General features: G+C 28.7%; 4 protein-coding genes across 4 annotated transcripts; 2 read left to right on the top strand and 2 right to left on the bottom strand.

The window, feature by feature from the left end:
• Positions 1-551: 551 nt before the first annotated feature.
• LOC146538262 (lipase 1-like) lies at positions 552-1952 on the bottom strand. The gene has a single exon (XM_085187170.1). It carries the CDS (start codon positions 1758-1760, stop codon positions 552-554), a length of 1209 nt encoding a protein of 402 aa, XP_085043296.1. The 5' UTR covers positions 1761-1952.
• Positions 1953-6123: 4171 nt separating this feature from the next.
• LOC146538261 (molybdenum cofactor sulfurase-like) lies at positions 6124-11423 on the top strand. The gene is made up of 6 exons (XM_085186612.1): positions 6124-6473; positions 6770-7589; positions 7869-8163; positions 8319-8943; positions 9209-9627; positions 10199-11423. The coding sequence occupies exons 1-6, from the start codon at positions 6401-6403 to the stop codon at positions 10403-10405; spliced, it is 2439 nt and encodes an 812-aa protein (XP_085042738.1). The 5' UTR covers positions 6124-6400; the 3' UTR covers positions 10406-11423.
• On the bottom strand, positions 11378-12281 carry LOC146538260 (migration and invasion enhancer 1-like). The gene is made up of 3 exons (XM_085186614.1): positions 12123-12281; positions 11853-11950; positions 11378-11570 (listed from the first exon to the last, which is right to left on the bottom strand). Exons 1-3 carry the CDS (start codon positions 12173-12175, stop codon positions 11407-11409), a joined length of 315 nt encoding a protein of 104 aa, XP_085042740.1. The 5' UTR covers positions 12176-12281; the 3' UTR covers positions 11378-11406.
• Positions 12282-12642: 361 nt separating this feature from the next.
• LOC146538259 (ras-related protein Rab-27A-like) lies at positions 12643-16547 on the top strand. Its single transcript, XM_085186613.1, has 5 exons — positions 12643-13012; positions 13123-13190; positions 13981-14095; positions 14422-14618; positions 14772-16547. Exons 1-5 carry the CDS (start codon positions 12869-12871, stop codon positions 14875-14877), a joined length of 630 nt encoding a protein of 209 aa, XP_085042739.1. The 5' UTR covers positions 12643-12868; the 3' UTR covers positions 14878-16547.
• The last annotated feature ends 1081 nt before the right edge of the window (positions 16548-17628 follow it).

Below are 17628 nucleotides of genomic sequence, written 5' to 3'. Positions count from 1 at the left end.
TTCCGTATACACGAGGGGGGAAGGTATAGCCAAAACCGTCGATTTATATATGTATTTAATGTATGTACTTATGATTGCTATACATTTTTGTCTTTATATAAATAGGTATATATTATACATAATTATTATATTTATTTACTGGAAATGATATTATAAATAGCATTTGATCGAAATAAATAACAATAAGCAATAAGTCCATTCATAAAAAATCATACCACCTTTTAAAATATGACAAGATTTCAATTATCACGTAATTTCTATCCATTTTTAGTCAATTACCAAAATAGTGCACCACAAAATGTCAATGACATCAATATACAAAGCCCATTCATCTTAGAGCCCATACAAATTTGAAATTACTCTATCAAGGTAAAACCACAAATTATGGTGTTGTAAAGAACAATATTCATTTTTATGTTAAAACTATTTATTTAGTCTTTGTTTTTCTTCTATGGATAATAAAGATGAAGCACTCCAGATAAAATCTGATAAGAATCTGACTTAGATTTATACATTATGTTTTAAAAGAAAATTTTATATTTTATAAAATTTTATAAACTGTTTAAAATACTTAACACTGGCTTATTAATTAAAGAATTCACTCTGGACCCATAAACAAATTCAAGGTGTGAAAATTTAAGAGATTCATTGAAATATACCAAATTTTGCACTGTTTTAAGTTCACTTAATAATATTTGAACATCTTTGTTATTACTAAACCAATCCACTTCACTTGTAAATAAAGTCATCGGCACCTTAACTTTTGAAACATCATATTCCGGGGGCGAAGAAGATGAGTACAGTTCTAGATTTTTTCTTTTCCCATAATCGAACCGTTGAAATTTTTGTGTTGAATATCCTTGAACGAAATGAAAGAATACTTTAGCAGATGTGCCGCCTGGCAAATGAGCCGTTAATATTGGCAATTTCTCTGGTACCAGATTAGTAAGGGGTATCAATCCAAAATCTTTATAATATTCCAATTCACAAATAATCCTGAACGGAGACGTCACATCACAAACTGTATTGTGAAATTTGTTAAAACTTTCGTTAAATGGAAAAACTTCATACAATTGATTACTCTCAGCCCATGACATTACGCGGTCTAAATTTTTCGACCAAAAACGTATAAACGGATATTTTAAATATCGTAACCCAGCTACTGGAGCTAGCAAAATGGCATGCTCAATTTTACTATTATACTCGGGGCGCATACTGCACATCACGAACATCGCTGTGGTGCCTTGTGAAAATCCAATATATGTTAGTTTTGAGAGATTTCTGATGGATAGTATATAATCTATAGAAGCAGGCAAATCTTGTAATCCTATTTCTTCGTAACTAAAATTCCAATATACCTTTGAAGGTAAATTATTGGTGTGTTTTTTGCTATATCTATTTCCTCTTGCATTGAAAAGCCAGACGTCATAGCCCGCGTCTGCCAATTGGTAAGCCAAAGAATATTTCGGTCCTAGCACCAGCCAGCTGTCCGAAGTGTCTGCTATACCATGAACTAGTAACACAGGTGCCCCCTTTCCTCGTATGCGGTATACGTCCAATTTATACCCGTCGTCGGTGATTACGGTGTGGGTCTCCGAAGGGTAGTTATATTTCTGTAACAACTGCACAGAATCCAAAAAAGCGTCTGAATTTAAATCAAAGTTTTTAAATATCTTGTCTAACTTAATTATGCCACTAGAACTTCTAATATTTAAACAGAATGTGCAATACACCAAAAATACAAAACGAAAAATATCCATCGCGTACGATCGGAAATCACATGTTACCGGAACCACGAAACTAAAACTTATGATCTCGAATTACTAAGCCTTAAGGTTATTTTTTAAAAGAAATAAACTTGAAAACTGGTTTATAGGCAGTCGTGAAACTTGACAATGAAACGAATAACCTTAATTATTATGTAAGCATCAAGTTAAATAGTAAAATCGACGTTAATAACGTATTACTCGTATAATATGTGCGCATATACTTACTTTAATATAGTTTTATTAAGGAAAAAAATAATACAAAACAGGAAGCGTGTATATAATGATATTATTATTGCTTTTCGGTAAGATATAAAAAATATGTTTATATAATAACTTATATCAAAAGAACCAAGCCACATGTAGCACCAATAGGACGTACTCAAAAAAACGTTGGGGGGTTCACACCACTTCTACCTTCAGGCTATATCCCGCTTAGCAGAATAGCTATGGATAATTTTGTGTCAAAATTCTTTGTTCTTGAAGTTTCGCAAGAATTCGAAACATTGTATGTTAAGTGACCAAACTCAATGCTGCACTTTGCTAGAACGACAAATTAAAAAAAGAAGGATATAGTATTTTATTATGCTTGGGGAGGATTGAACCCACTACCACGCAACTATAAACGCTCTCACGATACACGACGAATAAGTAAGACAAGATCAGGCAAGCCTATGTTTAATTGGATATAACTTTTCTTTGTTTATCTAAGTATGTGTAATATGAAATAGTTTTCAAATTAGATAGATAATTTGTATGACAAATACAAACCAGTCAATATACAAACCGGTTGAAAAATACTAAATATTGGATTTAGGACGACTATTTAATAAACTCGGAAGTTATTTGCATATTTGGGTAGGTATATCGATGCATCGGAAATGTCAAGTTCATAACCTAAGCTAAAAATATCAGAAAGATATTTATAATGAAAAATACTGTGTAATATATAGATATGCAAATAAAATGCATGCATGAATATATATACTTATATAAATAAATATATAGAAACATTATATACCTAATATCACATTACACAATCAATATCACACAATATTATATAATTAAGAACTAGATACCTAATACTTTTTGAATGTACAGGAACGGAGGTGCTGGGAGTGAAGAGTAGAAGTTCGTCGCCAAGAAAGAAAGAAGTAAAGGATAGTGTAAAGGAGGATAAGAGAATGTAACTTCCATCAGTCATTTACGGTTAGCCATTTTAACTAATTACAGTACCTAGTATGTTATATGGTCGTATTTCCTCAGTCCAAAAATAAACTTAATGATGAGACTTTATATCTGTACGATATACAAGTAATTACTATTTCTGGTGATTAATCTAAGTAACATGAGCCAGAACAATCTAGCATAGGAATGAAAACGGTCAAGGATATAGGATAGGATACAGTTTTTAATAGGAAGAGATTCCCTAAGAGCCTAAAAGTTTCCAACTTCCCAAACATCCTATGGTGAAAAATATTTGAGCTGAGTTCACTCAGCCGTGAGACAGTACATAATTCTCCGGATAATAAGGAGTTCTTCATTTGTACTGTGTAATTCTGTAGGTATTTGTTCTGGTCTTCGGGAAGTGCCCAATAGGTTCTGTTCTGTTCTGTTCTGTTCTTTCTATTATGGCGTTCCGAGCGTGCCAGTTGAGCACAAAATCACTTCGCCAGTGTCACGTTGAATGGTGCCCAATAGGTCTTGCGTTGTTGACATTATATATACCTACATATTTTTTATATTAATTTCAGCTTGATATGTCCACGCAATTTTAAAATTTTGAACGTATTTTTTAAATATTTCAATTAACTAAACTTAAATTACGTAAATTACTTAATTAACTTGATATAACTTAAGATCAATTTTAAATAAAAAATAAGCGGATACGGACAAAAACATAAAACAACATATTTTAATAGTAAAGCAAATGACCTTCATAGTTTAATTTATTATTGTAATTAAGTAGTTAAGGTCATGGCTTATGAGGCCCGACGCGGCGCAGACACAAGCACGTAACTGTGAACGCGAAAGGTTGTGGGTTCGATTCCCGCTTTAAGAAGTTGAATATTTAATATTTTTATTTATTCGGTCTAGTATCGAGACAAACCGCGGCGTTCAATTACGTCAATCAAAGAATTCCTTTTTAAAAATTCACATAATTTCATTTTTCACTTATGTAAATTTAAAAAAATAGTCTTTTTTTGATACTAAAGAACTGATAAAATTTTTATTTATGTACATGGAATTCTATTAATCTAAATAAATATTTATTTGTAATAATAATTATTATTGAGAGGCCAGGTCAAATCAAACAACATAGGTAAAACAATCACGTATTGTACTCGCTAAAACAATAGATACATTATTTTGACAACACATCTTGTTAGATTTATATTTATTATAAGAATAACTTCTTTTACTTTTACTATTTTAGTAAACCTTTCACAAGTCATAAGTCATAGTGCGCGAATCAGTAAGCCGGTGTGTGTGTGTGTCAAATGAAACGGCATCCAAGGCAATAAACAGTGTCTACTTTATTATAAAATATAATTTTGCACATATAAGTTATTATTAGCGAGTATGAAACAAAAACAAATTGCTTCAAGCTTTTTTTCTCACTGAACAGGTAAAGTAAGACAATAGCGTTAAGACACTCGTCCCTACCGGCACTTTCCACCCAATTTTCAAGACATTATATGTTGAATAGCAAAACTCAACGCCGTCGAAACGATAATAATTTAAATATAATCAATCACCTGTCGTATGTATAGTGAGACGTCCAACTACGCCACGACGGCCTCGACTCAAGGGCGGTAAGTATAAAGTGCTTAATAAATTTATATATTTCCCATTCATTATAGCTACGTATTTCATTATTTAAGAAAAGAAAAGTCAAATTTTAAAATTAATTTAATACTAATATTTTTAAAACATTACTATTCCTGTAGGTACACAAGTAAAGTTTTCCTGGTGAAATATCTAGCTTTTCCAGCTTTCAAAACTCCGCTGCACCTCCTATAAACAGGTTAATAGCTAACTGCAAGCAAAATAAAGTTGTTAGGACAAACATTTACCTACGAGTAGAGTAAAATAGTAGAGCGAATGTCCTCTGTCGTGAACGTCAATTCACTTATAAGAGTCGATCACGTTCACTTGATACTAAAAGCTACTAAAAGCCCTCCATAAAAGCAATAATTAAATTGAAGTAACGCAATTTAGTAAGGCGATGCCGTCAAAGGTGGTACGAGGTACCTACGTCTGTGCAGCATCACTGATATTGAATGGAGCATAATGTTATATATTATCACATAACGGCTTAAAATATTTAATTTTCTTATAATTTTATAAAGGAACGTTATTTTAATTACAGTTCAGGTACTAAGGCATTTTAAAATACACAAAAAGATTAAGTCGTTTTTTTCTATTTCAAATTTTGGATTGTGAGAAAGCACCCAACAATAAACGCAAGGGGTATGGGCCACAATTCGGGAAAAAGAGTGTAAATAATATAATTTACTAGCGGCCCGCTCGCGGTTTCACCCGCGTAAACTATGTTATTATTAATTTCTGTCTCCATGGCTACGTCCTAGTGACGTCTATGCAAAATTTGAGACTCCTAGCATTTGTAGTAACGAAGTTTCATACAAACTTTCCACCCCAAAAACAACCCCTTAGAAGTTGAATATTGCAAATTCCCGTCTTAGCGAGCATCTACGTCCTATAAATAACTCCTATGCAAAATTTGAGATTCCTAGCACATGTAGTTTCTGAGATTTCGTGATGAGTGAGTGACCTTTCGATTTTATATATATAGATTATTTATATTACTTTCATTTCCTTACTCTGGTAAAACACTTAGTCTAGAAATTAGGAAGAGCAAGAGGGGAATGTCTTAATACTAGGTCGTTTGTTTACATTTTCTGCTGCACGCGGAAGATACGGTACAAAAATATTGTGACTACCTTGTACTCAATTTATTGTTTTATTTCTTTACTTTAGTATAACATGTGATGATGTGGCCTATTCAATAATGACATGTCTTCAATTACGTATTCCTATAATATAACTATTTAAGAAAACCAAACACAAAAATAATTAAATTACAGTTTTAGTCATCCAGTCAATTCGATAATTAAGTATAGTGCAAAAGGTTAATATTTTATAGTATCTATAATAATATTTTATATTATAATTTGAAATTTAAACATTACAGGTAAAGTAACTGATATATAATGTTTATTTGTTTTAAGATTTTTGTAGGCACAATACAATACGCCGTTGCCACAAGTTTAGAGAAAATCTTATAAAAGAGAACTGTCAATGTCACTTTTTAAATGTACTTGGCACTAGCGAATTGTCAATGTGCTGATAACTGATAACGTCACCGTTGTTCACAACATGCGAATTTAAACTATAACAGCAGTCAGCAAGTAAACAAAACGATGTAATTACTTAAATGTGACGTTACTCTTTTTATGTATATAATGAAGCTTCCCGTTATTATCTGTTTACTACGAAATTATGCTCAAGGTTGATTATAAGCAACAGTCGTTACCATTTCATCAGTTACATTATGAACTATAGGAAAGAAGGCAGCTGTTTATATCATACTTCGATTGTAAAAAGAAAATATGTCGGCCCTAAGCAACGTAATCGATACTTGTGGAATGCAAAAAATAAGAAATGAATTTACTAGGCTAGGAGGTAAATATTTATAGTAAATTATATGTTACTTTTAGTTAAACATGGATGAATTCATGTTTTATATTTCGTAACTATTATAAAACCAAAACTTTCCACTAAATATTTTATAAAAAGTATTATTTAATTAAAGACAAGGCTAAATTATTAAAATAATGCCACATGTTAAAACAAATAATTCCAATGTTGACTTTCTATATTTAAAAGTGTAATTTAACATTTTTCCACTTACCATATGTTGAATATACTTTGCTAGTCTCGTTTTGAAAATATTAATGAATACCAATTGATTTTTTCAGAAAAATGTTACTTAGACAATGCTGGAGCCGTCCTATATCCACAGATCTTGTTACATAAAATCAATGAAGATCTCTTAAATAATGTATATTTAAATCCTCATACTGATAAAGAGACAAGAGATTGCATAGAGCAAGTTAGAAATATTGTTCTTAGCCATTTCAATACAAATACATCAAATTATAGTTTGATATTTACATCTGGCACCACACAATCATTAAAGCTAGTACTAGAATCATTTCAATTTCATAATAGTGATGAAGAAGATAGAGGTTCCTTCCTATATCTTATTGATAGCCATACATCAGTTATAGGTTTAAGAGAATTAGCTAAAGAAAAGAATGCAGATGTCATCAGCATTTCTCATAAAGAGTTTTTATCATCACTAAAACATCCAAATAAACCTAGAACCTGTGAAAATAAAAATAATAATTGCAATAATAATACATTACTTGCTTATCCAGCACAAAGTAATTTTAATGGGTACAAGTATCCCATAGATTGTATAGAAGACATTAAAAAAGGTTGCTTGAATAACTTTTTAAAGAAAAAATTGTGTGCTGCTAATTGCAATTGGTATGTTTTATTAGATGCAGCATCTTTTGTTGCTACAAGTGCTTTAGATTTATCTAGAATACAGCCTGATTTTGTGTGTATGTCATTTTATAAAATATTTGGATTTCCAACTGGTTTGGGAGCTCTGTTAATAAAAAATAACAGTGCAAATGTTTTAAACCAAAAAACATATTTTGGTGGTGGAACTGTTGATATAGTTCTAAGTAATGACAGTTTTCATGTAAAAAGAGATATACTGCATGAAAGGTATTATAATTTTTATATAGTTTTTTATTATTTTTTATAATCATGTCCAATGATGCCATTATGACTCTGTGGAACAGCATTAATGTAAGCTTGATGGTTGTGTTAAAAATATTTAATTTAAATAGTAATAAAGTTATATTCATATAAAATAATAAACATTAGCATTTGCAAAAGTCAAGGAAAGAAAACACTTTTAATGAATTAATTCCCAATTTAATATTCAAAACAATTTTTTTACTCTAAAATGCTTGTAAAAGTTTATAATATTTTTTTTTCCAGATTTGAAGATGGTACTCTGCCATTTTTATCAATTATTGCCTTAAAACACTGTTTTGATACTTTTAACAGTCTACTTCCTAAAATAGTGAATAATGATATTATGGAGACAATTTCTTGCCACACATTTCATTTAGCACAAGATTTGTATAAACAATTAAGTAATCTTCGACATGAAAATGGAAGGAAAGCAGTTGAGGTGTATTTGGATTCAGATTTTAGTGACATAAATATACAAGGAGGACTTCTTGCCTTTAATTTAATAAGAGAAAATGGATCTTATATTGGATATGCTGAGGTAAATTGTAAATAATTAAAGTTTATTTATTTTTAGCCTACGTGTAGAACATAAAATGTCTCTACACATGCCGATGACCCCCAGCCTACCTTGCTATATGTAGGATAAGGCATGAAGTTAAAGAAATACTAATATTTATTTTACATGTTTTACAGTTTCAACATATGGCTGAGTTGTTTAACATAAGTATAAGGACTGGTTGCTTTTGCAATTCAGGAACATGTCAAAGACATTTAAAAGTTACTAATACTGAAATGAAGAGTATGTATAAAGCTGGACACAAATGTGGGGATGAAGTTGATTTGATAAATGGGAAACCTACTGGAGCCATTAGAGTATCATTTGGGTATTACAATACTTTTAATGATGTTGATAAACTTGTTTTAATGATAACTAAATGTTTTGTTAGACAGCACTATAAACAACCAATTCGTGAAATGATACATTATAATAAAGAACAAAAAACCAATGGAGTTGCATTGATAGAAAAAATATCAAATCTTATAAATGATAGATTCTTTAATCCTACAGTTCCTGATATACAAAATATACAATCAAGAATTATTTTAACGGAAATGGCAATTTTTCCTATTAAATCGTGTGGTGCTTTCAAAATTAAGTCTGGATGGATGATAGGTTCAAAGGGGTTTGAGTATGACAGAGAATGGATGATAATAAAAGATAATGGAGTTTGTCTCACACAAAAGCAAAGTACTCTTATGTGTAAAATACAGCCATATATTGATTTTGAGAAGCAATGTCTTACATTGCATTTTAAAGGTAAACCTAAATTATTATTTTTGAATGTAAAATAAATATCATCACTACATATCTCAAATTATATATTTACTGGTTTTATTAAAAATATTCAAATGTCTATTTAATAAAGAACTAAATTTCTCAGTATAATTTAATTACCATATTATTATTATTTTATTTGTCATAAAAAACTTTATAAATAAACTTTATAAATATGTGGATTATCCACATATTTATAAAGTTTATCAATATTCATTATTAAATTTTATTAAAATGTATATTTCAGGTAAAACTTCCATCTCCATCCCTTTAAATCCAACAATACAAGCAAACTACAAAGAAACACAAATTTGTCAAAGCAAAGTGTGCACAGATATAGTTAAAGGATATGATTGTGGCGACGAAATAGCAGATTGGATATCCAGTTGCTTGGAAATATCCTATTTAAGACTAATAAGACAATCGTCAGATAGAACTGTGAAAGGTGCAGAACAGACAATGCTGTCACTAAGTAATCAAGCACAATATTTATTAATCAATAAAGCAACAGTTAGGTGGTTGAAAAACAAAATAAAAGATGAATCATTTCTGGACGATATTAATTCTATGGTTGATAGATTTAGGGGCAACCTCGTTATTGAATCGGCTGAGGAGCTTGTAGAAAGACAGTGGGAAAGAGTTGTTATTGGTACACAAGAATTTAAGGTATTATTTTTATTTATTTATTATTTTATATTAGAAGCCGTCGTGACGTGTAAATGTGACGTTGTGGGTTTGATTCAAACTCAAGGAAATGAAATATTTAATTATTTCATTGACGCACGGTGTTGAGTTCCACCACACAACACACTATGTATCGCAAATTGGATGGAAAGTTTAGATTGGAGTGTCTTAAAATAGACTTAGTGAATAATAATAAAATTTAATTATGCTGTGCTGTTATTCGAATGAAGTATAAATCGTGCTGGACCTCAAAAGGTCGCTATCTACCGCGACAAAATAGGTAACAATGTCGACGGAAACTGAAAAGTAAGACAGATGTTAGGGTTAAACAGTAAAAAGGGACAGTAGCTTGATAGTGAAAGATTCCTGATATCCAAGTAATTTCAATCTGGTAATGATTCAGTTCACCACCATTACTCGGCGAGTGCATAAACGGCTGTTTTACTCGATAAATATATCAAGCAAAATATTCTTTATAATTATTTTTATTTCGCACATTGTTAGCACATTTTAGTTCTATTGTAAATATCGTTATTTGTGATTTTACTTTCAGGTTGAAGGACAGTGTTCAAGATGTCAAATGGTATGCATAGACCAAAAGACAGGAGAAAAGACTGTTGAGCCCCTTAGAACAATTTCTAGCGAATTTGGCGGAAAACTGCGTTTTGGTATATATTTAAGTTATGTTGGTCCTGTGAATGGTTGCAAAGATCGTATTTTAAAAATAAACTCTGAGATCATTCCTTCTTTGAAAAATTAATGTTAACAAATTATCAAAAGTTTGCAATATTTGTTGGTTTGTTGCACAGATAACTATTATTTTTGTTGTGAATTTTCTTTAAATGTTTGGTATGATTTTTCTTAGTTTTTTTATATAGGTATATCATTGACCTACTTAAAAATAAGTTACTTATGATTGCTTCTTTGCAGTACATTTGCAGTATTACTTTTTTTTTCATGGTGCTATTAACACTGCAATGGTAGCAAATTTACAAAATAATAACACATTTACATATGTAGTGTATGTAAATAATATTTTAATCAAATATAAATAAGAAATATATATATATTATTTATCTACAATATGCCATTGTGACGCAGTAAAACTGCATCTGAATTTAAACACAAAGGTTGTGGGGTCCATGTGAAGGTGCCAAAGTGAAGAATGTGAAGCTAAACATTAAAAACTCTTTAAGCAGAAACTCTTAACTGGATTTATTTATATTATAAATTTTTGGAAATCAATGTTTCAAATACAAAGTAGTTTTTAATAATTACAATTAACAGACAGACGCCACTCCAGTCTATACTTACATACCATGGAACTACTGCAAAAACATTTGAAACATTGGATTTTCAAAAATGTATAATACTAAATGTGATTAATCTGGTTAAAGAGTTTCCATTAAAATGTGTAAAAATCACGAAAATTAGAGAAGTTCCTTTTGATCTTTTATACATAGTTCCTGAAATCCAGTTATAGTTAATACTTAAATATGTACTAAAAAATATACTATATAGTAATATTCTTTACGAAAGTATTTAAAATGAAATGTAATTAGATTTTAAAATGTTATATTTTAAAATATATTTACTAAATATTTATTTACAAAAAATATTCTAAACTAAACAAAGTATCTAATATATTGCTCAATTTTAAAAATATTATAGGTATTTTATTTCTTAAAGCACTATACTATTGTTTAAAGTGTAATGAAATTTGATTGTCATGTTATTCTAAATGTTGAGATTTATTAAATGTTATGATATTGCACAGTTTATTGGTTGTTGTCCTTTTATTTCCCTCGGCTCTGCTCCTTTAGAAACATCACTGACAACTTCAACTACTTCTTCATAGTTAGGTAAAGCCATAGTTTGAAGTTTAGAATAAATAAGTTTGTCATTAACCACAACTTCAAATGATCCTGAAATATATACATTATAATAAGTTAGAGGCCAGTGTTGTGTTCAATTTTTACTCAAGGTAATTAACATATTAAATATTTTAATTTCCTCTGTTGCTCTTAGTGGCCACTCAACATGAATTGCATCCAGAATTTGGTTGGAGAGTGGGGAACAGTATCACTAGATTTTCAGGTTCTCTTTGTCTATCCTGCTGTGTCAGATACAGTATAAAATGAATAATAAAATGTAAATTACATAGTGATTAAAGACTATATGGGTTGAATTATAAAATAATACTTTACCTTGTCTTCCTTTCTTGCAAAAAATTGTTGTGTTAGGATTAGCTTCTTTTATTTTCTCGGCTAATGCAAGGCAATGCCCCCCATAATCACACACTTTACTGTTAAATAAATAATTCATATTAATGCTAATAACAATTCAATATAAAATCATTCTTTTATTATATATGATCATCAATTTTGTATCGATGTTGTAAAATTTTATGTTCTTAATAACTAAGTATGTTTAAAAAATAAAATATTCAAGTGTTATTTTTATATTCAGAAACGAACCAAAACTCAATATCAATTTTAGTAGTTCGCGCTTTTTGTTCAACTTCACTCATATTTATTAACACCGTTTTTCACATAACATTTTTTTTATTTAACCATATATACGTAAAGTTCAAACTGAAATTATATAAACAATACCAGTAGTAGATATAGATAATTGTGATCACAGATAATCGAGGAATATTATTGTAATCAGCTGTCATTTGTCAGTCAGTCAGTCAGTCATCATCACAATATAGAATTTAAACTGTAAAGTAGAAACAGTTAGGTTTCTTTTTTTCTAACATCCATAAATAATGTATCGACATTAAATCATATTTTATTTTAGAAGTGGGCTGCTGTGGAAGATAATCAATTTTAATATGATCCCTAGAATATCTCCACTAAAAACTGTTGGATTAGGTTGATGTGATTTGTAAATCGATATCGGGGAAAAAATAGATTTTCAACAAGTAGATTTTTCGATTACTATTCAATATTTATTCTACATTGTGTAAGTTTTTCTTACTATTCTGTCAATGTCAAAGAAATTGATTTTCAGCAATTTACAAAATTCAGTTTGTTGCCCTGTCTAAAGTATTTTGATATTCAGGAATGGATTTTTATAGAAAGCCTGTGAATTATATCGTTAATTTATTAATAACTCTTGTCACTTAAAATCATAGCGACTATTTAAAATTGCCTAAAACATACTTAATTGAATATATAAACAGCAGTAAATATTGAATGAGTTCATCGGCATCAATATGGACTACGATTATCTTATAAAGCTGCTGTGTGTTGGTGATTCTGGTGTAGGAAAAACAAGCTTCCTTTATAAATATACTGACGGAGTTTTTCATACTCAATTCATATCGACTGTTGGAATTGATTTTAGAGAAAAAACTGTGGTTTGTACTTTTTTCTCTCTCATATATCTTATGTTTCCCCAAAATAATTAGTTATATTTATTCTACATTAACATTATAATTATCATGTAATTGTAATATACAATTTTTAGATATATCAACAAAATGCAAGGCAACATCGTATACATTTACAGTTATGGGATACTGCAGGACAAGAAAGGTACACTTTACTCATTTGTATAAACTAGCTAATATGAATACAGCTAATTAATCTTCAATGAACCTTTTTATATCTTTATTAGTCCACCTTTTAATATATGTTTTTTTTATTTTATAGCTTCACAGAAAACACTTTAAAACACCTTGTTCCCTACTTTATGCAGAATTAGTATGAATGGAAGAGATCTGCTATTTTAACAAAAGCTGCAGCCTAGTAAATGAAAATATTTCATTCCCTCAAGTGGAAATTGAACCCACAGTTTTCATATTTATAATTAGGCTCTCCCATTGCACTACAGTAGTCGTTATTACATTTATTCTAATTATAATAAAACTATTATCTTCATCATCAAATAATAATAATAATTTATACAAATATGATAAAATCTATAACTGATATAGATAAATCTATACAAGCAGATATGGATAAAAAATAATGGGTGAATCATTATGAGAAATTTTATCTTTAAGCATGTGACTCATTTTGAGTAATAGACAAAGAGAAATTGCTTAATATTTTTCTAGGATAAGTTTTTGAAAATTATATATTTTGACCATTGACTGGGTTATTATCATTTTCCTACTTATGTTAGATAAACTATGGTAATAAATTTGTAATTCAACATCCAATGTCTCGAATCACAAGTCCTTTCCAAAAGGTGCTTTGCTATATGTAAGATACAATGTGATGCACAAATAAGGCTATTTCATAACTTAAATATATTACTTTTTTGTTTAAACTTCCAGAAATCAATATATTTATCTTTCTATTGTTTTCCTTTATATTACAGATTTCGAAGCCTGACCACAGCTTTTTACAGAGATGCAATGGGCTTTCTGCTGCTTTTTGATTTGACAAATGAAGCTTCCTTTTTAGAAGTTCGAAATTGGATTGAGCAACTAAAGGTAAAAAATTAACAAATTGTTTGTGTATACATATCTATTATGTTATTTGATATTTTTTTATTATAATACATGTTCATTATATTAAATTCTAAACTTTATATTGAAAAGAGCAACTGTTGAATTTGGTGTCATCTTTGTTTCGTTAATGATTAAAAATGTATGTAAAGGTAGTTTTTTTATTATTAATTGTACAACAGAGTAATAATTGAAGTTTTTATACACAAATGGTTTCAAATATTTCTTTTTTATGAAAAAGAAATGCATGGCTTATGTGTTTAATATCTTAACTTAGATTTTAAAAAATATATTTTTATTACTACTTATAGACTCACAGTCTAAGTGATGACCCAGACATTGTATTGTGTGGACATAAAAGTGACCTTCAAGAAAAGCGTCTAGTAAATCAAAACAGAGCGAGGGAGTTTGCAAAAAACTATAATTTGCCATATTTAGAAACAAGTGCCAAATCAGGACAGAATATTGATCGTGCCATTGAAATTTTACTTGATAAAATTATGTATAGGTAAGTTTTTGTTGTTCTCTTGTATATTCAAAAAATTTTAAGAGATTTGTTTTTATATAAGTAAGTATTTATTAACTTTGTAATTCATAAGGAATAATCTAATTGTTAGTACTTTGCGTGACGCTAAAAAAATATTTTTTATTATTATTTCAGAATGGAAACATCCGTGGAATACGCCATGCTATGTGCATCAGGACGCCGACGTCAGTCCCTTCAAAGACTTCAAGCGCAGCAAGATCGAAAGCTGTGCTCATGTTAAATTAGTATTGTAATTTTTGATACATTCCAATTTTTCCTTCATATTTTGATCGTAAATTGTCTCTATTCGTGTGAGGTGGCGTTCGTTTACTATGAAAATCATTAAATTTGGAGTCAACTAGACTGACATGTTTTAGGGTTGTTTTATAACTTAATAATAAGAACTTATGTTTCTCTCGAAATTGCAATAAGTTCGGTCACCTGAATTAATAGGTATACGATTTTTTTATTACTTTCACGTGAAGCATAATGTAATATTTAAAAATAGACCAAATTCAGCTTAGAGTCACTTTTTATTTATTTTTTTAACAAAAGAAACTTTGATTTTGCTAGCTACGATATCTCGTTTTTATATACTATAAATTTTGTCAATGTATACTTGTATACTAAAATAATGGTAACCCTATTTTATATACGAGTACGATGTACTATGTACATTGAATTTACGATATAGGTCCATTATAATATAAAAAAAAAACTTTTTTAAACCCCATGAGTACCTTAATAACTTTAAAGTATTTTTAACATTTTTAAAATGTTAATCCACACCTTTGAAAAAAAAAGCTTTTAAAAAATATAAATATTTAAATGTAGCGGGCGCACCCGTGCATTTTGAAAACTATCACAGGACTGGAACGGTTTTGAAGACACGCGGATCCGGGAAGCTGATTTTTTTTATTAATCGTTTTTAAATGTATAATAGAGATAGAAATATAACTTAATTCCAATAAATTAACTTATTTAACAAACACAGTATGAAATATCGATTCACATTGAGAGCGGCCTTATTCATCGATAAAGTCGCAACATTGATTTTATAATTATAATTTATAATAAACGAACGTTGCTATTTTACTACTATTAAGGAAATTGATGCCACAAGAGCTGTATTGAGACTGATTTTTTATTTATATTTCATCTTATTATTATCAAAAAAAACTATTAAAGAAAGACTAAATTCTAAGTAGTCTCAAATTCAAAAACCAAATGACATAGTTAAAAAGACACAAAAATTGCATTTATTTATTATACATACTTTGTAAAATAAGTTTTACAATTAAAAAGAAAATAGTTAAAGTTTTTAGAAATATATTATTTTATGTTATACTTAAACATAGTATTTTAGGGATGGCTAAGTTTAAAATGGTGTATTTTTGTTTGTCTTCCGTTGATATTGGTACTAAAAAATATATAGTGTAAATTTGATATCAACGCTGAAGTAAATGCACGTATTATGGCGTTATATAGAGAGCCGTTAAAACGTCTTTGACTTTGTTTTCTGTTTGGAACAAAAACCTTCATATAATCTATGCAAAGGCTACGTTCGAAACCCGACGTTTGGAAGATTTTGCAGTAGTCCGTAGTCACGGGTAGACTGTGGAATTATACTTGGAATTGGAACTAGAATCTAGATAATAAAACGACAAAAACCTACACAACTGCAATTCTTCCTAATTTTAGCAGCTTAGAATGACATTACTTCGAGTTTACACTGTATGTTCAGACTGATTGTAACTAGTTCCTTAGAACCCCCTAGAAATTATGAAAAAAACAAATATTAGTCTTATTAGTTTTAAATATATAATTCTATATTTATAAAATTACTATATTATATTGTAACAATAGTTGGATTTAATTTTCCATATTTTATTGTGTAATTAATATACATATATAAAATTTATATAGTTTTTAGTTATTTATTAATATTTATATAGTTTGTTTCGAAATAATTTTACATTAATTATTAAATTATATCAAAGACAACTTATAAGACCAAAGACAAAAAAATATTTACATATATATTTTTTAATTTATACGTGTTTCTTTAGAATATATAGGTAAACCCTATTGTAACCCTAACCCTAGTCATTTTTAGATATATTTTTTGTTTATTTGTATTGTGCACTTGAGTGCTAATTTGTACAAATTACAGCATTTAAAATATTTTAAAAATTAAGAAAATAGCTAAATATATGAAACTGGACACTGCCTTTATAAAATTTGTTTATATTCATTTCATAACATTTATTGTACTTTTTATTTGATTTCGTACAGAATTTTCACTACGACAATATTTAATACTAATTATAAAGATTAAAATTAAAATACATTGCTGATTTTCTATATAAAATTTTAAATGTTAGGTTTATTTTAGTTAATATTGCAGGATTTTTTTATGCCCGATCTTCAAACTATATTATAATCAAAAAATTCTTAAAATTTCATCTAGTGTTGTCATTAAATTTGAATTAAAATTCCTCATAAATATTTCAAAAGCATTTTTAATGCGTTATAAATTATTCGAAACAATCGAACAAAACATATTAAAATTTAAATCATATCATGAATCGATTTTCTACATAGAAAAAATAAACAAATTTATATTAACAGTGTGACTGTAATTTAATATTTACTATTATGTACGTATTTGTATTTGGTATCAAGTTTTTTAGACTTTTACATGTTAAGCTTATATTAAATATTATTCTATTGTATATATATATTTCTTTAATTATCTTTACAAATATTATCTATTATTATTATACATATACAATTTGTAAAGTTAAAGCCTATTCCATTTGATTATATTGGATGTTTATTATTAAAATCAGATATTTTAAAAGCAGGTTAAGATCGAAATATAGAATTATTAAACATTTATGCTTGGCCGTTTTTGCTGACAAATGTTTTTTTTTTTCATTTATTAAAAAAGGTTTTTTGTATTATTCATTCCATTCCAATGATTCGACCC

This window comes from Heliconius melpomene, chromosome 6, assembly GCF_056956725.1.
Source record: "Heliconius melpomene rosina isolate 202511_hmr_F chromosome 6, ASM5695672v1, whole genome shotgun sequence".
In the NCBI taxonomy this organism is placed as follows: domain Eukaryota; kingdom Metazoa; phylum Arthropoda; class Insecta; order Lepidoptera; family Nymphalidae; genus Heliconius; species Heliconius melpomene.
The sequence above is the reverse complement of the archived record's forward strand: the minus strand, read 5'-3'. Positions and strand labels throughout refer to the sequence as shown.